The following is a 24181-nucleotide window of genomic DNA, read 5'->3' as shown; positions in this document are numbered from 1 at the left end:
CAAAAACAGATAGAAACACCTTTGGCTGACTTTAAAAATCTGTTTCTGGGTTTCACATGTCTATAAGACATGTGGGGACATTTCCATCACATCCACACCAAGGCTGAGCAGCAGCTGGGAGGGTCTGGTATCAGCACTGACCAGGGCCAGGTTCACCCTAAAAAGGGGGCTGACTTTCTGCCCCTCCCCCTCTATCAACCTATCACACAACAACTCTGAGGATGGATCACTAGGAGCCCCATTTTACAAGCAGAGATCTGAGGCTCAGAGAGGGCAAGGGACTTCCCTAAGATCACAGAGCAGAAGCTGGAGGGCAACCAGCTCCTCCTGAGCTCAGGGTGCTGCTCGACTCACAGCAGCAGCTCCCACCAGGGCTGTGCACCCCTTGCCCCAGGGGATGCTGAGGGAAGAGGGGCATGGGCTAGGCGGTGACTCACTCAGATGGACGGCTCCCCTGGAGGCATTCTCAGGGTGACTGCATCCACAGCTCTTCTTGGTCCTGAGCCCGGGGTCAGCTTGCCCCCAGCACGGAGCTCCAGCCTCAGTTCCACATGTGGTCGCCTCTGTCCCAAGTCCCCACCCCTGCCCTCTAACCAGGAAGGTGGCATCTAGAACCCGCCAGCCCAAGTCCTGTGCCTGGCACTGGGCTCTCCGCAGAGGTTAACAGCTGCCTCCTGCTGCTCGCTCCCCCACCTGAGCCCATCACAAGCTCTGGTTTGGGGGGGACGGGCCTCCTTTAGGCAAATGGCTGAAGACCCACAAAACTTACTGTCACTCTGACCCCTGGGTTCCTCTGCCGAAGTCCCTCTGAAAGCTCTCTCCACCTTGAAAGCCTGCCCTCCTGACACAGAAACGTCACCTCCTTGAGCACTGGATGGAGGGCCAAACAACCTGGGCCTGTCCTGGCTTGGCCACATAGAGGCCACATTGTCCTGAGCAAGACACTACCTCTCTGAGCCTCCCTGTCCTCATCTGGGAGATGGGGATGAATATCATGTCGCTAACAGGGTTGTTGGGAGGGTTAAGAGCGGTGCTGTACGTGAAGGGAGGCTGGTGACCATGGCAAGGGTCCTCTCCCTGCTCTGGGTCCCACAGCTCTCCCCACCTGGGGCTGAGCTGTAGTCCTTGGGTCCCCAGGTCCAACCTAGTGTCTGCCTCAGCTCAGACTCCTGCCCCTCACTGGCCACAGACAGGAGGCAAAGCAGGTGGGGGACATATGTTCATGAATGTAGATTAAAGAGAGTTTAGTAATGGAAAACTTATCTTTGAGAACTTTAAGGGTCAATGGCTCCACGATTTGGAGTATAATTTCTGCAGAGAGGAAAAGCTGGGCTTTACATGGGAGAACAAAGAGGGTCCAAGCTGCCCATCAGGTCATTCAATGGCCTGGACACTCATTCCATGACAAGCCAAGTCCCGGGTGTGAGCCCAGGGTGACAAGACCACAGTCCCTGCCCCGCTGAGCTCAGAGTCTACTCCTTCTCCACCGTCCCACCCCGCAGCAGCACCCCACCCCCAGGTGGCCCAGGGAAGAGGCTGCTGTGGACTCAGAACATCTGGGTCCTCATCTCTACTCTGGTGCTTTGATGATGTGACCAGGGTTTTCCACGCTGAACTTTGTCCCTCTCTTCAGTACCGCCCTTATCAACGGGACAGCATCACAGCCTCTGTTTACTCATCTGCCTCCCTTCCCAGGACCAGACTGTCTTCCTGGCACTGCCCGCGTCCACCCGACACTACATGAATCTTACCATCAGATGTATTTGGCTGCGGGTGAATGTACGCCTCTGGGACTCACATCCCTCATCTGTCCCTGACGGATCGGCAGCTCACCGACCCCCAACCCCCTGAAACTTCGCTGCCCTTACCCGGGCGGTTTTTCCTCCCGCCTTTCCTTGTCCACGACAAGGGGATTCCCCGCTCGCAGCAGGGCGCTCGCCCTGCCCGAGGTGGCGCACACACCCCTGCAGCCCGCGCTCAGCCCCCGAGGGGACCCTCGGCCCGCCGTCCCCCACGTGCCTTCTCGCGGGGTCGCCACCGCCCACCCCGGGCCCGCTCTCACCCATGTTGACGAAGCTCATGACCAGGTCGGCGCGGCCCAGGCGCCGCTCGGGGGTCCCGCCGTCCTCGTCGTCGTCGCCGGCCATGGCGCGATACATGTCCAGCATGAAGAGCGGCGCGGACGCGGGCAGCCGGGCGGCGGCGGGCGGCGCGCGGGGCCGGGGCCGCCCGGGCAGCCCGAGCACCGCCAGGATCTCGCGCTGCAGGTGGCGGCGCTCGCGCGGGCCCAGGCGCCGTTGCGGGCAGCCGGGCGAGGGGCGCGGGCCAGAGGCGCCGCCGCCGCTCAGCGCGCACAGCGCCAGGCCCAGCAGCCAGAGCGGCCCGGGGCGCGCGGCCATGGCGGGACCCGGGCGGCCTCACCGCGCGCGCATCCGCTCCCGGCCGGGCTCGGGGCTGGGGCCGCCCCGACGGCGAGCGGCGGGCCGGGCTTGGGGCCGGCGGGGCGGGGCGGGCGTCGCCCGCGAACGCAACGCGGTCCCTAGAGCGCCCGGCCCGCGGCGCCTGTCGCGGCTCCGAGTAGTCGGATGCGGCAGCACCTCCTCGGGCAAGGGCTCCTCCGGGGACCGGGGACCGTCGGCTAGTCTGTCTGTGTCGCCGCGCCAGACAGTCCGGCTGCTGCCGAGGCAGCTCAGCTCAGAGGCGGAGGGCGAGCTCCCGCCGGGCTCCGGGAGGCGCGGACCCTCAGTCTGTGCAGCGAGCCTCGGGCCGAGGTGGCCTCTCTCAGTCCAACTTGCAGCCGTCGGGTCCCGCCCCCTCCGTACCCGACCAATGGAGTACAGGGGCGGGGCCAAGGCCGGGGAACATAAGCCCCAGGAAGGGGCGCTGGGGGGCGGGCGCTGATGCCCCCGAGATACTACCCACTTGTGGGTGGCGGGCGGGACTGGCGATGAGTCCGCAGCCCCGCCGTCGGGGGCCTCGCGGTCGTCCTGGGCTCCCTTCTCGCCGCTGGCCACGCTGTCGGGTGGCCGCGGGGACTCGGCCGGGGGACCCAGGGTAGCGGTGCGGTTCGGGGAGACCAGACCCTGCGCTCCAGCGGGGCGTGTCCTTGATCGCCCTTCCAGAGCTGGATCCCAACTCTCCGTCCGGCCCGCAGAGTGACCTTGCAGCCTCAACTGGTGCGCGGAGTGTCGCCCCAGGACCCGAAACGCCTCAGGTGGGTGACAGCCAAGCCCGAGAGTGGGGCGCATCCCTCTGCCAGCAGCCGGGCCCGGGTTCCCAGCCACCGCAGCTCCTCGCCGGCCTCTTGGTGCCTTCTCCGCAGTCCCCCTGCGTGCGCCTTTGGGAGCTCTTTCCCGGACACCTGACGCCGGCTCCGTCACTGCTCCTGGCGCGCCCACCCGCCTGGCTTCTGCGCGCTCCCGGCTGGCGCCTCCGGCGGGCCGCCCCGGCAGCTCCAGCAGCCGCACTGCCACCGCTAGGTCTGGCTGGGCGCCCTTCGGATCCCGGTGCTCGCTGGATACGCGCACCCGCTTCCCGCCTCCCGCCGGTCAAGGAGCTCTGGTGCCCTTCCTGAGCCTTTGCGCATCTGAATTGTCACGGACCTCAGCGGCTTGCGAGAGAAGGCTCCTCACGGAAACTCCTCCATTGACTAGCCCCGATCTGCACACCCTGCTCTTCCCTAGGCGCCTTCTCACCGCATTTATTCGTTTATGGTTAAGGCGCCGCGCTGAGAGGAAGAGACACTTAGACTGAGCTCTGAAGGCCGGAAGGAATTGGTTGGGTTGAAGGAAAGGTCAGTGGGAGGAGAATGTTCCAGGCAGAGGAAATAGCTTGTGCAAAGGCCGAGACTCCAAGGAGCATAACAGTGGCAGGTGACAGTGAGCACTGTCCATGTGCCAGCCGTGTTCTGTACCATTTCTTCGTGCTCACACGTTGTCATAGGGTAGATACCTAACCGCCCCTCCCCCACCTCATTTAACAGACGAGGAGACTGAGGCACACAAGGGTTAAGGGACTTCCCTCAGGTCACACAACACTGGAGCTGGGCTGCAGCAGGTGGGCACATGCAGGTGAGCTGTTCAGTGGAGGCTGGAGAGCCTGCGGGGCAAATGACCAGCTGAGGGTGAGGCTGGAGGCACTGACAAGGGACAGACCACAAAGGGCCTTGGAAGGCTAGAAGCGGGCTCTGGGCCTCTGGCCATAATGGTGCCCTAATGTAAATTCAAGATTAAACTTTAAAATTATGTCCAAAAATTTCACGTTTTTCCAAGATCACTTAAAAATTTAAGTGTCAAGTAAATCCTTAAACAATCATCTGTTGTTGCCTTAGCAACAACGCCTAGTCTGTCTGACCCAGCGGATAGATTTCCACACCCCGAGTAAGGCGAGGTAAGAATGCTGACCTTTATCGTAAGGACAATGGAGATAAGCCACTGAAAGTGCCCAAGACAAGACCAGAGCCTGGACGCAGAAGGGACTCCAGGTTGGAAGGAGGGAGACTGGAGTCAGGACCCAGGGCAGGTACAGTAATAGGAGGGCAGGAAGGAAGACAGTAGCAATGGGTGGAAGGCAGAGAAGGCTGTTTAGGAGGCTGAATCCACAGGGCTTGGTGACTGCATGCAGAGGCAGGGGGCCAAGTCAAAGGGGTGTCCCCTTGTCACACTTTGTCAGGGTCTCTGAATCTCCTGCCCCCTTCACTGTCCCTATGTCCCTGGGCATCCCTCTGCATTCCCCTTTGAGTCCACACCACATCACTGGGGGGTCTCAGATGGAGCCTGTAACTCTCTGGTTGTGTATTGTACAATGCTGGCCTCCCAGCAAGACTGCAAGCAGCCCAGTACCAGTATTCTTGTAATAGATGAGATCATTTATCTCAATTTCAGATGAGTGGAAATAACTGTGATCTTTAAACAATAGGCTCACATTCCCATAAACCTAAACAGCAGGTTATAGCCAGTCCAAAGGGCATCACCCCACAATTCAGTTTAGCAACAACCACAGGGGGCGCTCTGTGCTGTGCTCCAAGCCAGAGATGAAGCGGATCAGCTCCCCGCCCCCAAGAGGCCCCCACTCTAACAGGGGTGGCCATCAGGTGAACATACAATCTTTTCCAAAAGCAGAATGCGCTCTGACAGAGGGGCCGGCAAAGTGCCTGGAAAGACAGAGGAAGTGGGGACAGGTGATCCTCGAACTCCTGAACTGGAGGGGAACTGAAATGAGGAAGGTTTCTTGGAGAAAGTAGTGTCAAATAAGGGCTTCCCCAGCCACCTGGCAACTCTGTGACCTTGGGCAAGTTACTGAACCTCTCTCAGGCTGTCTCTCATCTGTCAGTAAGGCTCACGATTGTAGGACTGCGATGGGAATTACATGAGAATGTACACAGAGCACTTAGCACAGTGACTGGCACACGGGAAGCACTCAATACATGTTAGCTATTGTTATTGTCACTATTATTAACGTATTATTATTACACTATTCAAAGCACTAAAAAAACTTTTCTCCTGATTACGAAAACAGGTTGCTTATTGCAGAAACTTTTGAAAATACAGAAAGATTAAAAAAATAACAAAAATCACCAAACCCATGTTCAAGAGATTCACTGGTAATATTTGGTGTATTTTTCTTAAACACATCTGTACATTTTTTGTTTGTTTGTTTGTTTTGCGGTACGCGGGCCTCTCACCGTTGTGGCCTCTCCCGTTGCAGAGCACAGGCTCCGGACGCGCAGTCTCAGCGGCCGTGGCTCACGGGCCCAGCCGCTCCACGGCATGTGGGATCTTCCCGGACCGGGGCACGAACCCGTGTCTCGTGCATCGGCAGGCGGACTCTCAACCACTGCGCCACCAGGGGAGCCCCATCTGTACATTTTTAATGCAAAAAAAAAAAACAGGATCACACTTGTCCTATTGACTTACAATATATTGCAATATTTCACCATGCCGTTGATTATTTCTCATGTGTTTTTTTTTTTTGGCTTCATGGTATTTTTTCATCATATGACTATCATAACATTTAACCAAGTATACATGATTGAATAATATGTTTTTTTAATATTATGCACATTGCTGTTACAATCTTGTCAAATAATTTGTGCTCACCCATGGTGATTTCTTTAGGATAAATTTCTAGAAATGGAATATTTGGGTCAAAGAGCATACACAGTTTTTAAGGTTTTTGCTACGTATTATCTGCTGCCCCAATAGTATGAGGCTGCCCATTTTCTTTAACCCTTGCCAACACTAGGTGTTATTGTTAGATATGTAAATAAATAAGTCTCTGCCAATTTGTCAGGTAAAAACACCTCTCTACCGCTGTCATCTGCACGTAGGGGAATTACTGACTGTTTTCTTCTTGAAACACTCTCCTCCCTCGGCTTCCAGGACCCCCGCTCTCCTGCCTCTCCCCTTTCTCCCGACTACTCCGTCCTACATACTTCTTTTTTTAAAAAAAAAACTTATTTATTTATTTTATTTTTGGCTGCATTGGGTCTTCGTTGCTGCACGGGGGCTTTCTCTAGTTGTGGTGAGCGGGGTCTACCGTTCATTGCGGTGCACGGGCTTCTCATTGCAGTGGCTTCTCTTGTTGCAGAGCACGGGCTCTGGGTGTGCGGGCTTCAGTGGTTGTGGCACGTGGGCTCAGTAGTTGTGGCTTGTGGGCTCTAGAGCGCAGGTTCAGTAGTTGTGGCGCACGGGATTAGTTGCTCCCGGATCCTCCGGGACCAGGGCTCAAACCGGTGTCTCCTGCACTGGCAGGCGGATTCTTAACCACTGCGCCACCAGGGAAGTCCCAGGCTCATATTTAAGATTTCAATAAATATCTGTGAATTTACTAGTCTCTGACAAAAGAGTAGCCTCCACCCTTCATGAATCCTTCCACTAAGACTTGCTCACTATCGCATGGGAGCAATGAACAGAACAAAGCTGTGTTGGAATGTGGGCGTCGGTGTCCAGTAAGGCTTCCTCTCTTGCTGTGTGCCTAGCTTTCTTGCACGCCAACCACAAATGCAAACCCCTGAACTTTCACTACTGAAACCACAAGGTTAAATTCATGATCGCCAAGACCTACTCTATATAGAATATGAAAAAGAGACAGCAATTTAAAAGAGCAGAGGGAGGGGCTTTCCTGGTGGCGCAGTGGTTAAGAATCCGCCTGCCAATGCAGGGGACACGGGTTCGAGCCCTGGCCCAAAAAGATCCCACATGCCGCGGAGCAACTAAGCCCGGGTGCCACAACTACGGAGCCTGTGCTCTAGAGCCCGCGAGCCACAACTACTGAGCCCACGTGTCACAACTACAGAAGCCCGCGCACCTAGAGCCCATACTCGCAACAAGAGAAACCACCGTGATGAGAAGCCCGCGCAGCCCAGCGAAGAGTAGCCCCTGTTCGCCGCAACTAGAGAAAGCCTGCGCACAGCAACGAAGACCCGACGCAGCCAAAAATAAATTAATTAATTAAATTAAAAAAAAAAAAAGCAGAGGGAGTAGCTTGGTGGCCTAGTGATTAGGATTCCTGGCTTTCACTGCCATGGCCTGGGTTCAATCCCTGGTCAGAGAACTGAGATCCCGGAAGCTGCGCCAGGCAACCTAAATAAATAAATAATAAAAGAACAGGGACAAGTTTCCCATGAGAGATACTACAGGAGTGGAGATTATCTGATGTTATCACCAATACATGTAATCTTTGCATTTTGTGATCTGAGGACCTATCACAGATATGAATACGATCACAGGATCCTGTCCTGAGCTCCTATCTCATGATCATGTCAGGCCCACAGGCTGCCTTGGTGTAGGCGCACTATAATGCCTCATTAAATGACCAATGAAAGGCCTCAGAGGTGCCTCACTCACCTTCCTGACTGCATCCAGGATGCTGGGAAAATCCAGTTCATCATGCTCCGAAGGTGTGATTACATGGCAAGAATAAACATAGACATAACGAGACAGTCTTGTCTTCGTGGGGAATCTCCAGCCAGTGGGTAATGGACTGTTAATGGACTAAATGCTTCAATTAAAAGTCAGAGATTGTCAGATGAGTTAAGGGAGAAAAAAAAAAGCAAGAACAAATGATAAGCTGTCTATGAAAGATGCACTGTAAATACAAAACATGGGTTGGAAGTAAATGGATGGAAGAAATATATCATGCAAATAAAAAAGTAAGAAGGCTAGAGGGACTGTATTAATATCAAGTAGACACTAGACTTCAAGGTAAAGAATGTTAGCAGAGATAATGATAAAAGTGTCACTTCATCAGAATCCATCCTACTGAAACAGGAGGGTATTATGCACCTGAACATGACAGGCTCAGGCTACACTAAATATTGATGAGTATGGTTCCAAAGTGGTTAAAAAGTCCTCACGTTTATTTTGGGAGTCAGTGGAAATGGGTGTCTTTCCACCTGAAATTAAATCCATTTTGTGACCCAAATGACACCAATGGATGATTGGATTGGGGATGGGGGTGGAGGTGGGGGAAACCTCTCGAAGTGACGTTTACATATCGCCAAATCTGAATCAAACCAACTTTGGTAAATTCTTTGTGGCTGATGCAGAACCCTGGCAACAGTTTGTTTAAACACACAGAGCAGGGAGCTGCCTCTCTGACAAGCAGAGATACAGACGTTCTGAGACTTCCTTTCTCCCCTAGGAGGGTACCCTGAGCCGAAGGCACATACAGGTGGAGGACCCAACAGCTTTGCCCTCCACGCAGCCCAGATCTCATCCCTCACCTTATGGGCATCTGTGAGGTTCATGATGAGGTTGAGATCCCCGTGCACAGGCTGGTCCTCAAGCCAGCTTCGGCTCCACCTTGTACAACCAGTTGACCACGGCCAGCAAAGTGTCCATAAACTGGCCTGAAAACAGCAGGACCTCCATCAACTTGTGCTGTCTGAGAAAAGCACACAAACCTTCCCAATTCAGGGGATCTCTTTTTTATGAATAGCCCAACTGAAGGGGAATATTGATTGAACCCTATATAGAGAAGGACCTCCATATTGGAGGTTAGAATGGTTAGAAATGCAGTTAAAAGTTATCAAGACGATGGGAATTCCCTGGAGGTCCAGTGGATAGGACTCGGAGCTTTCACTGCAGTGGCCCGGGTTCCATCCCTGCTTGGGGAACTAAGATCCCGCAAGCTGTGCAGCAAGTTATCAAGATGACAACAAACCCACAGACAACAAAAGAAAAAATAGATCAATTGGACTTTTGGACATTAACAAAATTTAAAACTTTTGTGCATCAAAGGACACTATCAATAGAGTAAAGGGATAAAAGGCAACCCACAGAATTTAAGAAAATATTTGCAAATCATACATCTGACAAGGAATTAATATCCAGAATACATAAAGAACTCCTAAAACTCAGCAACAATAAAACAAACAACCAATTTAGAAATGGGCAAGGGACTTAAATAGACATTTTTCCAAAGAAGATGTATAGATGGCCAATAAGCACATGAGAAGATGTTCAACATTACTAATCATTAGGGAAATGAAAATCAAAACCACAATGAGATACCACCTTACATCCATTAGAATGGCTATTATCAAAAAAACAGAAAATAACAACTGTTGGTGAGGATGTGGAGAAATTGGAACCCTTGTGTATTGCCAGCAAGAATGGTGCAGCCAATGCAGAAGACAGTAAGGAAGTTTCTCAAAAAACTAAACATAGAAATACCATATGATCCAGCAGTTTCACTACTGGATATATATCCCAAAAATCGAAAGTCGTGAGTTGAATAAATATTTGTACACCAATGTTCACGTTATTCACAGTAACCAAAATGTGGAAACAATTCAAATGCCCATCAACAGATGAATAGACAAACTGTGGAGTATACATACAATAGACTATTATTCAGCCTTTAAAGGGAAGGAAATTCTTTTTTTTTTTTAAGTATAACAAAAATAATTTAATGGTCAGTTTATAGCATTTCTATAGTTTAGTCTCAAAATTATAAAAGGAAAAGGTGAAAATATAGTAAGATAAATACATTAACTGACAGTATACTATATAGATGGTGTGGCCTGGCAATGAGATACACATGTTTAAGTTGTATGATGTTTGAAAACTTTGAATCTTGTCAGGGTGTCTCTGTTGAGACAGAGGCAGTATTATTATAGTGTAATGTATTATATTACATTATAATAACGATAATGTAAACATTATTATTTTTAATAGTAATGTTTACATTTTTTTTACATCTTTATTGGATTATAATTGCTTTACAATGGTGTGTTAGTTTCTACTTTATAACAAAGTGAATCAGTTATACATATACATATGTTCCCATATCTCTTCCCTCTTGTGTGGGAAGGAAATTCTGACACATGCTACAACACGGACAAACCTTGAAGACCTTATGCTTAATTAAAGCTAGACACAAAAGGACAGATATTATGATTCCACTTATATGAGAGATCTAGAGTAGTCAAACTCATAGAGACAGAAAGTAAAATAGTGGTTTCCAGGAGGTGGGGGAGAGGGGAGTTTTTCTGTTTTTTTTAAGTTAATTAACTAATTTATTTATTTATTTATTTATTTTTGGCTGCGTTGGGTCTTCGTTGCTGCACACAGGCTTTCTCTAGTTGCAGCGAGCAGGGGCTACTCTTTGTTGCAGTGTGTGGGCTTCTCATCACGGTGGCTTCTCTTGTTGCTGAGCACGGGCCCTAGGTGCGTGGGCTTCAGTAGTTGTGGCTCGCAGGCTCAGTAGTTGTGGCTCGTGGGCTCTAGAGCACAGGTTCAGTCGTTGTGGTACACGGGTTTAGTTGCTCTGCAGCATGTGGGGTCTTCCTGGGCCAGGGCTCGAACCTGTGTCCCCTACATTGGCAGGCAGATTCTTAACCACTGTGCCACCAGGGAAGTCCCAGGAGTCATTTTTTTAAATGGGTATGGAGTTTCACTGTGGGATGCTGAAAAAGTTCTGGAGATGGTTGGCAGTGATGGTTGGAAAACATTATGAATACACTTAATGCCACTGAACCGTACACCTAAAAATGGTTTAAATGGTATCTTTTGGGACTTCCTTGGTGGCGCAGTGGTTGGGAATCCGTCTGCCAATGCAGGGGATACGGGTTCGAGCCCTGGTCCAGGAAGATCCCATATGCCGCAGAACAACTAAGCGCGTGCACCACAACTACTGAGCCTGTGCTCTAGAGCCCACAAGCCACAACTACTGAGGCCGTGTGCCACAACTACTGAAGCCCATGCACCACAACTACTGAAGCCTGTGCACCTAGGGCCCGTGCTTCGCAACAAGAGAAGCCACAGAGATGAGAAGCCACAGAGATGAGAAGCCTGCGCACCGCAACGAAGAGTAGCTCCCACTCGCCGCAACTAGAGAAAGCCTGTGTGCAGCAACGAAGACCCAACGCAGCCAAAAATAAATAAATAAACAAACTTTAAACAAAAAAGCAACCCCCAAAATATTAAAAAAAAAAAAAGATATCCAGTCCACTGAACCTTCCAATTTCTCCCTATCCATCAACTCTTATCTGCCTTTTATTTTGCTCTTTACCCAACTTAAGTTTCACGTTCCATTGTTTTTTTTGGACTCACGTTCTATTGTTTTAATCATTTCCTGCAAACATCCTGAACACAATTGCCCTCAGTCCTTACCTAACAAAACTCCAAACTCTAGATGAACGTAACTGCCCATCTCCTTTGTGCCTGCATCCAGGCTGCTCAGCACTGCTGAAGAACACAAACAACTGGCCATATAAGTGACACTGTAAATTCATAGTCACCAGCCTCACGGCTGCTAAACACTTCTATTATGTTTTGTTGTTTAGATACACTGTTCTCAGATTTCTGTCTTCCCTTCTACCCTGCTCATGCTCAGCAGATGACCTAATGTTCTACCTGACAGAGAAAATAGAAGCTATCATACAGCTGCCTTCTCCTCCCTTCCTTCCCTCCTATCCAAGGACTCCTTTTGTGCACAGAATTCCATCCTCCAGGTTCCTGGGAACTTTGCACTATTCTTTGGAGGGAAGTGATATAGTGTGAAGGGAGAAGAATTAGGAGAGAGCTGCAGAGGTGCTTGTTTTAAGATGCAAATCTGGGGCTTCCCTGGTGGCTCAGCGGTTGAGAATCTGCCTGCCAATGCAGGGGACATGAGCTCGACCCCTGATCTGGGAAGATCCCACGTGCCATGGAGCAACTGGGCCCGTGAGCCACAACTACTGAGCCTGCACGTCTGGAGCCTGTGCTCCACAACGAGAGAGGCCGCGATAGTGAGAGGCCCGTGCACCGCGATGAAGAGTGGCTCCCGCTTGCCGCAACTAGAGAAAGCCCTCGCACAGAAACGACGACCCAACACAGCCAAAAATAAATAAATTAATTTAAAAAATATACTTTATACAATGCAAATCTGGGTATGTTCATTCCCAACAGGTAACCCTACAGCACCTTCCTATTGCTCTCAGGATTTAAAAAAAATGCTTGACATGGCTCTCATCAATACATAGTTCACAAGAAAAGAGATGCAAGCAACCTTTAAATATATTGAAATATGCCAACATCACTCATAATAAGAAAAGTACAAATTTAAATTACATTGAGCTAAAATTTCTCACCTATCAAAAGAACAAAAAAATCAAAAAGTTTATCAACACGGGCATGATGAGGCTGTGAGGAAATAGGTACTTGTAAATTCCTGATGGGAGTACAAAAATAGTACAATCTCTACAGAGGGCAATTTGACAGTATCTATCAAAATTTCAAACACATTTACACTTAGACCCAGCAATCCCTCTTCTGAGAATTGATTTTATAGACATATCTCTGCACCGAGAAATGACATATGTAAAAAGGTGATATTCAATATATTTAACAAGTGGATATGATCATTAAAATGTATACACATATGTGTCTATATATATGTATAACAATAATTTAAAAATAGTCCCTCTTATTGTCTAATTTATCTAAAGTATATCTTATATGACTGTCTAACAAGTGATACAAATTGTAGGTGCTAACCTATTCATCAAATTCTTCTAATGATTTCCAAATCATATATTGGTTTTTAGAAGTTGCGGGCATATTGTTTGTATAATGCAGCTGTCACTAGCTAAGTGATATTCTTGTCTGAGCCGTGATTCGACATTAAACTCTTCTAACGCTTTCTCCGCTAAATTGATCATCTGTAGGTGACGTGTCCTCTCAATCAATAGAGAATTTATTCTTAAAAGCAGTCATATTATTCATAGGGCTGAAACTTTTCTTCTGTTATAATTGCTCTTAGTTCTTCTGAAGTAACAGCAATTATATTCAAAGTCCTTCTAACAATTATAATACTGTGTGAGATTATTTAAAAATATTTCAGGGCTGTTTACTGGAGTCGGTAACATGAAAAGTCTTACATTTGTATATCAAATCATTGAAATTGTATAGAAAAATATATATACAGTGAATGAAATTGAGCATCCCTTTAGAAATTTTACTACTGATATTCTCCAGTTTAGATGTGTGAGATTTGTATGTATCATACAATATCTCTATTACCAATCAATCATGAAGGTCATTAATCTGAATGTCATATTTAAATAGTTGGCTTAAGGTTGTTGATCGTTTTTTACCTTCAACTCACATAACTTTGCAAGCATCCTTTGACCAAGTTTCAGGATTCAATAAGAAGTTAGGAGAATTTAAAGTTCATTGTATATTTTACTTTTGTTCAAATAACCACTTTGGCTTGCTACAACGAAAAGTGCTGGGCCCTTGGCCCTGAGTTCCTCAGCTATGCTGCAACCCACTGCCTGTATAGGTTCCAAACTGGCCCCACTATATCACCACAAAAGTCTTGGAGGCATATGTTTGTACGTGGGGGAGAGTGAGCCATTAAAGTCTTTCCATTAAGGATGGGTTTGCTTTCTGGCTTCCCTATCATCCTCTGTAGTTATTGACAATTGCCCTCCCCTTGGGTCACATTCCTTTTGTTGGGTCCCCGGATAAAGAGGATAGTTCTAGGAACCGGGAGCATACACTGACTCCTGGTTCTATATAAGCAGTATGAGTCTTGTACCTTGTCAACAGAGACCATGCTCCAAAGACCATAATCAAAGACCCACCGGGAATTCCCTGGCAGTCCAGTGGTTAGGACTCCACACTTCCGCTGCAGGGGGGCTAGGATCCCACAAGCTGCATGGCGTGGCCAAAAAAAAAAAAAAAAAAAAAAAATCAAAGACCCACCTTTTACTTTAGCCACCAAGTCACAGAGATGACACAAGTCCCAGGTCAACAGATCAGTCTAAGCTCTCTTGTGTGGTTGCAATGGGTATGATTGTATGCATGTATGGTTGTCCACACCTCCTGTTAGATTTGAATTAATGCCATAGTTTAAGCAGAACAATCCACCTACAGCACAAGAAAGGAAGCTCAAAGATTATCTGAAACAACCCCTACCGATCCCTCTGGGACTTACTCATTTGGCTGAGTCAGGGATGCTGGGGTGCACGAATGAGGTCACTCCTGCAGCCTGGCCTCGCACTGCTGATTGGGATTCTGCTGATGGTGTCTAACCCGAGTTTCTGATAGGATGGCCTATTCATGCGAAGATTTGAACTCATTTAAAAATGTGCAGGGCTGAGGGGTTGGATTGTTGAGAAAGGCAGCCACCATGGGCCCTGAGAGCCCCTGTCTATCCTTGCTGGGCTAAACCAAACTACCTGGCACTGAGCAGTCTCTGCAGCTTTTCACAAAGATGATGGGACAGGTCAAGGAGACCACAGGAGACTGATGTACCCGTTCACTCTCCGGAGGATGAGACTAGTTTGCTTCTCGCTTCAAAATGTTCTGGGCCCTTGCAGCCACTGTGGAAAATAGTATGGAGGCTTCTCAAAAAACTAAAAATAGAACTACCATATGACCCCGCAATTCAATCCTGGGTATATATCTGAAGATAAACAAAAACACGAATTTGAAAAGATACATGCACCCCAATGTTATAGCAGCATTATTTACAATTGCCTAGATATGGAAACAACCTAAGTGTCCATCAACAGAGCAATGGATAAAGAAGATGTGGTACATATATACAATGGAATACTACTCAGCCATTAAAAAGAACAAAATTTTGCCATTTATAGCAACATGGATGGACTTGGAGGACATTATGCTAAGTGAAATAAGTCAGACAGAGGAAGACAAATACTGGGCGACTTCCCTGGCAGTCCAGTGGTTAGGGCTCCGTGCTTCCATTGCAGGGGGCGTGGGGTCGATGCCTGGTCAGAGAAGTAAGATCTACACGACATGGCCAAAAAAAAAAAAAAAGAGAGAGAGACAAATACTGTATGTTATCACTTATATGTGGAATCTAAAAAATACAACAAACTAGTGAATATAACAAAAAAGATGCAGACTCACAGATACAGAGAACAAACTAGTGATTACCAGTCGGGAGAGGGGTGAGGAGAGGGGCAAGATAGGGATTGGGGATTAAAGTATATAACTATTAGGTATAGAATAAGCTACAAGGATATATTGTACAAAATGGGGAATATAGCCAATGTTTTATAATAACTATAAATGGAGCATAACCTTTAAAAATTGAGAATCACTATATTGTACACCTGTAACTTATATAATATTGTACAGCAACTACACTTCAATTAAAAAAAAAAAAAAAAAAAAAAAAGGCTCGAGGGACTTCCCTGGCAGTCCGGTGGTTAAGACTTCACCTTCCAGTGCAGGGGTTGCTGGTTCAATCCCTGGTCAGGGAGCTAGGATCCCACATGCCTTGTGGCCAAAAAAACAAAACATAAAACAGAAGCAATATTGTAACAAATTCAATAAAGACTTTAGAAATGGTCCACATCAAAAAAATCTTAAAAAAAAAAAAAAAAAGGCTGGGCCCTTGGCTCTGGTTTCCTCTGGTGTAGCTGTGGCACAATCCATATTTCGTGTGCAGCCTCTATCCGGGTGCATCACGTCACCCACGTGGGACTTGGAGGCAAGGGAACGGGCACCATTATACTGATAGTCCTGCCATTGCTGTGCTATGAGTAATAGGTCGCCTTGCTCAGCCTCTGTGGAGTTGTGGCAGCGTTGTTACCTGCCGTCCTCTATGAGGTTAGAGTTCTTCCCTGACGGTCTTTTACTCTCTGTTTTGTATTTCCCATCCCTTTGTCTCTCTGTGCCTGATTCTGGGTACTTTTTTCTGACCAGTCTTCTAGCTCACTAACTGTCATCCACTGAGTTTTTACTTTGAGTCATTGTATCTTTCAACTTGATTCTCTGTATTCATTTCTTAGGGCTGCAGGAACAGAGGTCCACAAACTGGGTGGGTTAAAACAACAGCAACGAATTCGCTCATAGTTCTAGAGGCTAAAAGTCTGAAATCAAGGTGTCAGCAGGGTTGGTTCCTTCTGGAGGCTCTGGGGGAGAATCTGGCCCACACCTCCATTCGGGTCATTGCAGGCTATCCTTGGTGTTCCTTGGCTTGTGGCTGCATCGCTCCTATCTCTGCCTCCATCATCACATGGATTCTCTCCCTGTGTGTTTTCACATCATCTTTTTGTAAGGACACCAGTCATCTTGGATTAGGGACCCGCCCTACTCCTGTACGACCTCATCTAAACTTCTAATTACATCTACACTGACCCTATTTCCAAATCAGGTCACATTCTGACGTATTGGGGGTTAGGACTTCAACACATCTTTGGGGGGGGACACAATGCAACCCATAACACTTTCCTTATCGTTCTGTCTAGTTTCCAGTTCTCTGCTGAAATTCAAGCTTGCCTTTTATATCTTTGAATGTAGAAAGTTATTTAAAGGTCTGTCTAGAGCTCCAATATCTGAAGCCTCTGAGAGTCAGTTTTTCTTATCTCTTGTTCTACTGGTCTTGTTCATGTTAACTCCTCATGTGCTTGTTGTGTGTTTGTGTGTGCACACATGCATGTGCTGGACAGTCACTGTATTTGGAAAATTCCTTGTAGGAATTTCAGGCTGAGGGTAGTGTTAGCTTCCTCCAGAGAGTAAGTTCAGAGAGGACTTACTTTTTTGTTTCTGCCCAGCACCTGGAGAAATTTGCAATCCGGGATCGCCTTAGTACAATTTCAGGGATTGTGATGGTACAGAGTGGAGGTAAATTTTTTTTTTTTTTTTTTTGGCTGCTCCCTGTGACATGCGGAATCTTAGTTCCCTGACCAGGAATCGAACCCGGGCCCCCTGCATTGGGAGCATGGAGTCTTACCCACTGGACCGCCAGGGAAGTCCCTGAGGTGCATTCTTTATGAAGATCTATCTACTTCCCATTTGTCCTTACATACGCCCAGAGGCTAGCCTTTTAGTGTCCTAACGCAAAGGGAGGGGCGTTCACCAAGGAGCCCTCCTTGATGGTCCTTGACTCCAAATCCTGTCCCTCTTACCCTGCAAATTTGTGGAAGTACTACTCAGCTTCTAAGCCTCCCCCTCAGGGGAAAAGCAGCCCCAAACGTAAGCTCACCTCCCTGAGCCTCTACACTCCCAAGAGTCTTGGCCCAGTCTTGGTAACTCTTCACTAACTTATTATCACTCCACTGCCTTTGTGCTAGTTATTGATTGCCAAATAACAAATAATTGCTAAACTTAGCAGCTTAAAATAATAAACATTTATTATCTTACACAGGTTCTGAGAGTCAGGATCCAGGATTGGCTTAGCTGAGTGGCTCTGGCTCAGGGTTTCTCATGAGGTTGCGGTAAAGCTGGTAGCCAGGGCTGCAGTCATCTGAAAGCTTGACTGGGGCTGGAGGACCCACTTCCAAATCGTGCACTCACACCTGGTGAGATGGTGCTGGTTGTTGACAGGAAGCCTCAGTTTCTTCACCTCGTAGACCTCTCCCTAGGGATGCTTGAGTGTCCTCATAACATGGCAGTTGACTTCTCCCAGAATGAGAGCAGGAGGAGACCGCAATCTCTTTAACGGCCCAGCTGTTCACGGTCACTTACACTCTATTTTATTCATTAGAGACAAGCCACAAAGTCCAATCCACACTCAAAGGAGGGGGAATTGGGCTCTACCTCTTGAAAAGAGGCATGTCATCAATAATTGGACACATTTTAAACCCATTCACTTGTTAAGTAGAATGATTTTTAAATGATTCTACTTTGTCCAACTTTTGTCCAACTTTTCTATTCCTCAAAAAGAGGATTGATTAGAATTACCCCATCCATAATAACCTGAAGCACAAGACTATCAATTTGTTTTTTATTCTAGAAATGCAAATTATTTGTCTTATTTTGTTCTGATTCTTGCATGTTAATAAATATTCTAGGCTCTTCAGATTTGGACACAGCAATAAACGATATCCCAGGCTGTGATGGATTATTATTGTTATTTCTTCTTTCTTCTTTCTCCCTGGAAAGGAAGATTCACATTTAAAATATTTAAAAGAGGGACTTTCCTGGTGACACAGTGGTTAAGAATCCACCTGCCAATGCAGGAGACACAAGTTCGAGCCCTGGTCCGGGAAGATCACACATGCTGTGGAGTAATAAGCCCATGTGCCACAACTACTGAGCCTGAGTGCCGCAACTACTGAGGCCCGCATGCCGCAAGTACTGAAGCCCGTGCAGCTAGAGCCTGTGCTCCACAACAAGAGAAGCCACCACAGTGAGAAGCCCGCGCACCACGACTAAGAGTAGCCCCTGCTTGACACAACTAGAGAAAGCCTGTACGCAGCAATGAAGACCCAATGCAACCAAAAAATAAATTAATTAATTAATTTAAAAAATATTTAAAAGAAATGTTAAGAAACATCCAACATTTCTTGTCTCTTCATTTTGGTGTTTGTTTTTAAAATTTTACTATAAATCTTAAATTTACAAATATCAAAGCAGTGCATTCATCCTACTGAACAAGAATGAAAATGAACCAGTAGAAGCTCAGTGAAAACTAAAATATTTACAAGCAGTAGCAGCTAGATAATTAAAAGAGAATGATAAACCGGTGATGGTTCTAAAATACAGAGTGTTCTGTAAAGACTTCTCAATACATCAGCACAGTCACCCTGCAGCATGGGCTATAGTCCCAACTGGTCCTGGCATTTCTTTTTTTTTTTTTTTATTTTTATTAATTAATTAATTTATTTTTGGCTGCGTTAGGTCTTCATTGCTGCGTGTGGGCTTTCTCTAGTTGTGGTGAGCAGGGGCTATTCTATGTTGCTGTACATGGGCTTCTCATTGAGGTGGCTTCTCTTGTTGCGGAGCACGGGCTCTAGGCACGCAGGCTTCAGTAGTTGTGGCATGCCGGCTCAGTAGTTGTGGCTCACGGGCTCTAGAGCACAGGCTCAGCAGTTGTGGCACACAGGCTTAGTTGCTCCACGGCATGTGGGATCTTCCCGGACCAGGGATTGACAGGCAGATTCTTAACCACTGTGCCACCAGGGAAATCCCAGTCCTGACATTTCTAATCGTCCGGAAGGCCCATTGGGCAAGTCCTGACATCCTACAACCATAGCTTGAACTAAAGAGTTATAGCAGAATTGTATTAAGTTATTGATTGTTACAGCTACAATTGTACTATTTACCAAACACTACAAAAGTATTTCAATATTTTAACATCTGGTATAGCCTTGCCCATGATACTCTTGCTTAATTATCAGCCCTGGGTAGGCAAGTTTATTCACTGCAGTATTGTTTGTGATAGCAAAAGTCTGGAAACAACCCAAGTGTAATTAAGGAATGAGCTAGCTAATAAACTCTGCTACATCCCATCATGTACTAGAAAGCTCATAGAAGAAAGCTCTCTATGGACTAATTAAACTACAAAACACCTTTTCAAGTGAAAAAGGTAAGATACAGAGCATGGTATGCCCTCCTTTGAGTAAAACAGGGGTGTGAATGAATAAGAATGCATATTTCTATTTGGTTGTATTTATTCACCTGAAAAGGATACATAAGAAACTAATAAAGTGGATTACTTATAGGGCATGGATGAGGTAAGTGAAGGAACGCAGATAGAGGTAGCAGGAAAGCCTTGTAAAGTATATCGTTCTATATGTTGCTTCTTGGATGTTGTGAATATGTTACTTAACCAAAATATTAAATAGAATAAAAATGTGTTGAATTAATGAATGTTCCATATGACCCTAAGGAACTTCTTTTCCCTAATCGAAATCTCAGTTTCCCCACGTGGCCTGGAGGACCACTGAGGGCCTTCCCATCCCTGGTTCCCCTACTTTGTGTACAGGCTCTAGGACTCTGGTCTACTGCTCTGGCCCCAGGCCTGATAGAGGGTCAGAATGGGTCTGCCTCATGTCAGGTGCCTCCCTCCTCTTAAGTCAGGCTCAGGGTTGTCAGCGCTTCAGTCCCAGTGCTGCTGCCTGGGGCCACTGAGCCAGAGAGACAGTTCTCCATTTAGTCCTCCAGTGGGATGGGGCCAGCAGGATCACACTGAGGGACCAACCAAGCTCTGTGCTTTACCTAGAAGCCGAGTCTATGCTCACCTGCTCAGATGGTGCCCCTGCTGGGGTTGAGGGCCGTGGTGGGGTCTTGGAGCTCTCACCACATCGCATGCCTCTGTCCCCTCCCTGCCCACAAATGTGACTCCCTACTGCACTGATGTTGGAACCCTCCTTCCCAACTGTAGGCACCTGGCTTCTGTCTGGTGGCCACTGTGGGCTACGTACTTCTGTATACTACCTCTTTGCATCCTCACAGCAGTTCAGTTTGGCAGATAAGGAAACTGAGACCTAGAGAGGGTTCGGGGCTACAGCAGAGGTGGGGAAGGGGGAAGCAAAGACAGTTGAAGTACCCTTTCAATGAACTCACTTAAGTGAAGGGATGCTGGGAGGTGGGTGTGGTCAGAAGACAGGGAGCAGAAAGGTACAGGGTGACTGAGGCTGCAGAGGCAGGCGGGGTCCCAGAGGGCTTGGCTGAGGGACTCGGACAGCCGTCCAAGATGGGGCATTGGCAGATGGAGCAGGGTTGAGGATTTTGGAGAAATCCAGATCATGAGGCCTGGTCTAAGAGGTACAGGGGATACAAGAGGAACCAGAACCAGCAGGGCTTGGTGACTGGTAGGACGTGGAGGTGGAGGAGAAGAAGGCGTAATGATAATGATGGGAAGGTATTGGGCACATCCCGTGTGTGACCCAGTAGCAAGTGTTTTATATTCACTGTTATACTTAATCCTCACAACATCCTGATGATGTTGGTACTATTATTATCCCCATTTAACAGATGGGGACTGGGGCTCCAAGGGATAGGATCCTTGGTGGAGGACACATAGCTAGTGCCCAAGTCCTTGGGAGTTACTGTTTTCTGGCGGCCACTTCGCCCGGGTGCTAGGCTGCTAATGTCCACCAGGGAGCAGAGAGAAGCCAGGCATTCAGACTCAGGCTCCAAGTTTGCCTGAACTTCCTCTGGGCCTTTCTTTGTGGTGAGAGATCTTGGTGATCAGGGATCTGACCTCTGTTTCTCACTTTACAATAGGATAAACCAAGGCCAGGGAGGTATAGTGACCGACCCAGGTGGCATAGCCGATCAGAAGCAGAAGTGGGACCAGAGCCCAGGACTCCAGCCTCCCAGCAGCTATGACCTTGGCCCTAGACTCAGGTGACACTCAGCACCTGGTGGGGAGACGGGGTGGGCATGGATTCTGGACTGTGATCGGGGCTCCTCCCCTAGCTGTGAACTCTACAGACACCCGTGGCCCCATGCACAACCCACACTGCCCTACACACAGAAGGGATCCAGCTGCATCTCCTGAACAAGGCTCATCCTCACTAAGTCATTACCCAGCTCTTTGTAAAATGGGGAGAGCGCCTAGCTCACAGCACTGCTGTGAGGATTCATGCAAAGCACTAACACAGAGGAAGTTCTAGAGAAGTGGTGGCTATATTATTGTTGCTGTTGCTGTTTTTATTATTAATAGGAAGTTGTCCAGCAGCCAAGGGAGATGGGCATCATTTAGGCCCGTTCTGTAGAAAAGGAGGTGAGGCTCAGGGAGTCCCACGGCAGCAAGGCGCGGGGTCCTGGCACCCCGGGCCCGGGCAGCCACACCTGCCCCAGGAGGGGCCTCTTCCTCTGGATGATTCTTTCACTCATTCATTTGTGCAGGACTCACCCCGAGCTGGCCCTGTCGTGGGTACAGGGTGCCATGCCCTGGGCCCTGTGGTGAATGATGGGGACTGAAATGAGCAGAAACACGCTTGCAGGCCCTGAGCCTATGGGCTCCCTGGTCTGGGCACTGAGCAGTGAGCCCAAGGGCCAGAAAGCCAGGCCTGAGTGTGCCGGCTCCATGCCACCCGTGCCTGATCTTCCACACAGACTGACACATTGCAGGTCAGAGCATCTCCTGGGTAGCATTCTGCCCCCAGAAGAGCCTCGAGGCTACCAACAGAGCTGGGAGCTCCTCATTCAGGGGCTACTCCGGGGCCAGGGAGTGCTGCCTGGGAAGAAGTCTCCTCCCAACGGTGTTGGGGGCTTTTTCTAAGAGACCCCTCCTGAGTCCTTGCCCTGCTGTCTGGAGTTGGTTTGGGCCAGTGAAGAGGGACCACCTCTGAAATGGCCTCCTTTTGTCCAGCCCAGGGAATATCCAGGTCAGGGGAACAGCGTTTGGCCTGGGAATCAGGGGCCCAGGGTCATGGTTCGGGGATTATCCTCCCAGGCATTGTTGCTCCTGCATAAGACAACACAGCTTGGATCTGCGCACGCTCACATAAATGAGAAGCAAGCGGGGGTTGAAGGCTCCGCTTAGCACAGCTGGGGGCCCTGGAGGAAGGCTGTGTCCACCTGGAGTAAAGAACTTCCTTTTCTGAATCATCATTAAGCACCACACGGGCTGGCAGTGGCCCTGATGTCAGGGTTCACTAGAGCACGGTGGTGGGGTAAGCCTTGATGTCGGCCAGGGCTGGGAGCTGGGCCTGGGGCTCTGGGCTGGGCCCTGTTTGAATGAAAGAGCTGCAGTGTGGTGGTCTCTTGCCCAGATTTGTGCTCCCGAAGTTTTGCTCACAAGAAGGAAGGAAGGAAGGAGAAGGAACAGGCTGGCCACCCCCTCAGGAGGCTGCACCTCCCCTTTGAGGAGCTTCTAGTGCGTTGCTCAAGATATGTCTAACACAGGGGCTTCCCTGGTGGCGCAGTGGTTGAGAGTCCGCCTGCCGATGCAGGGGACGCGGGTTCGTGCCCGGTCCGGGAAGATCCCACATGCCGCGGAGCGGCTGGGCCCGTGAGCCATGGCCGCTGAGCCTGCGCGTCCGGAGCCTGTGCTCCGCAACGGGAGAGGCCACAACAGTGAGAGGCCCGCGTACTGCAAAAAAAAAAAAAAAAAAAAAAAAGATATGTCTAACACGAACCATACCACTGCCCTCGGGGGTCCAGAGTCTTTTCCACTTTTCACTCTCCTGGGCCCCTAGTCCAGACTTACTCTCCCAGATGCCTGGTGGTATGTCCAAATTCCTCTGCAGGGCCATTGGTTCTTTACCACAGACTCACGTCTGTCCGGTCTGCTCCTCTGAGCAGCCATGGCTGTTGAGACGGACCTCCTGGCTGGGAGGAATGCCAGGCCCTAGAGCCGTGAAGACACCTTGAGGGGGGTGGGGGATGGCAGTAACAGGAGATCCAGGCAGCCCAGCAGAGCCCCTGGTTGGGAATGGGGTGAGATGAAGGCCTCCCTCTAGGACGCCCATCCCAGACAGTCAGGCAGGCGTTCCAGGCTGTGCATCAAGGCCTCCCCGTGGCCTCCTGAGGCCGTGTAAGGACCCGACCTGGCCTGGCCCGGAGGTCAGATTCCTCAGCGGAGGCGCTGCAGGCACAGGAGAGGCGGCCAGTGGAGGCGGGAGGACTCCTTTGTTCCAGGTATTTTCTCAACGGCGGGGCCGGGCTGCCTGCCAGGTGCCAGGGCGCGGCTCTGCCCCCGCCCCGCGCACAAGCAGCTTTGCCGCCAAGCTCTGCGCCCGGCCCAGCAGCTCCTTCCCGCGCTTCCCCTGCCAGTCCCGGCAAAGCAAGAGGCAGGACCCGGGGTTGGGGGAGGGCGGACAGAGCGGGCCCCCCAGCCTCCTGTCAGGACTCACTCAGGGCTCCTCGTGGTGTTCGGCATTGAGAACTACTTTCTTCCGGAAGAATGGGTTAAAGATGTATAAAAATACAAACTTCGGCTCAAGAAAATATGATAAAACTGCAACGTTGGGCATGGGCGCTGTCTAGATGTGAATCCCAGCTCCATCACCTCGTAGCTGTGTGACCATGGCAGGTTA

General features: G+C 48.9%; 1 protein-coding gene and 1 long non-coding RNA gene across 3 annotated transcripts in view; both read right to left on the bottom strand.

Moving 5' to 3' along the window:
- Positions 1–2777, bottom strand: part of BMP8B (bone morphogenetic protein 8b) — a 31730-nt gene extending 28953 nt beyond the window's left edge. For both annotated transcript variants that reach the window (XM_089895464.1, XM_022575354.3), the window contains exon 1: positions 2063–2777. In XM_089895464.1, coding sequence (XP_089751590.1) covers positions 2063–2399 — 337 coding nt within the window. In that variant the 5' untranslated portion in view covers positions 2400–2777. The remainder of the gene's footprint in view (positions 1–2062) is intronic.
- Positions 2778–6532: 3755 nt separating this feature from the next.
- Positions 6533–23974, bottom strand: LOC149750777 (uncharacterized). The gene is made up of 3 exons (XR_016387700.1): positions 17610–23974; positions 14672–15245; positions 6533–14546 (listed from the first exon to the last, which is right to left on the bottom strand). It is a non-coding gene; the product is annotated as an uncharacterized LOC149750777 (long non-coding RNA).
- Positions 23975–24181: the final 207 nt, after the last annotated feature.

The sequence above is a fragment of the Delphinapterus leucas genome, chromosome 1 (genome assembly GCF_059928025.1).
Source record: "Delphinapterus leucas isolate spDelLeu-1000000601 "Yukka" chromosome 1, BTC_Dleu_Yukka2, whole genome shotgun sequence".
NCBI lineage: Eukaryota > Metazoa > Chordata > Mammalia > Artiodactyla > Monodontidae > Delphinapterus > Delphinapterus leucas.
This window is presented reverse-complemented; position numbering and strand designations above follow the sequence as displayed.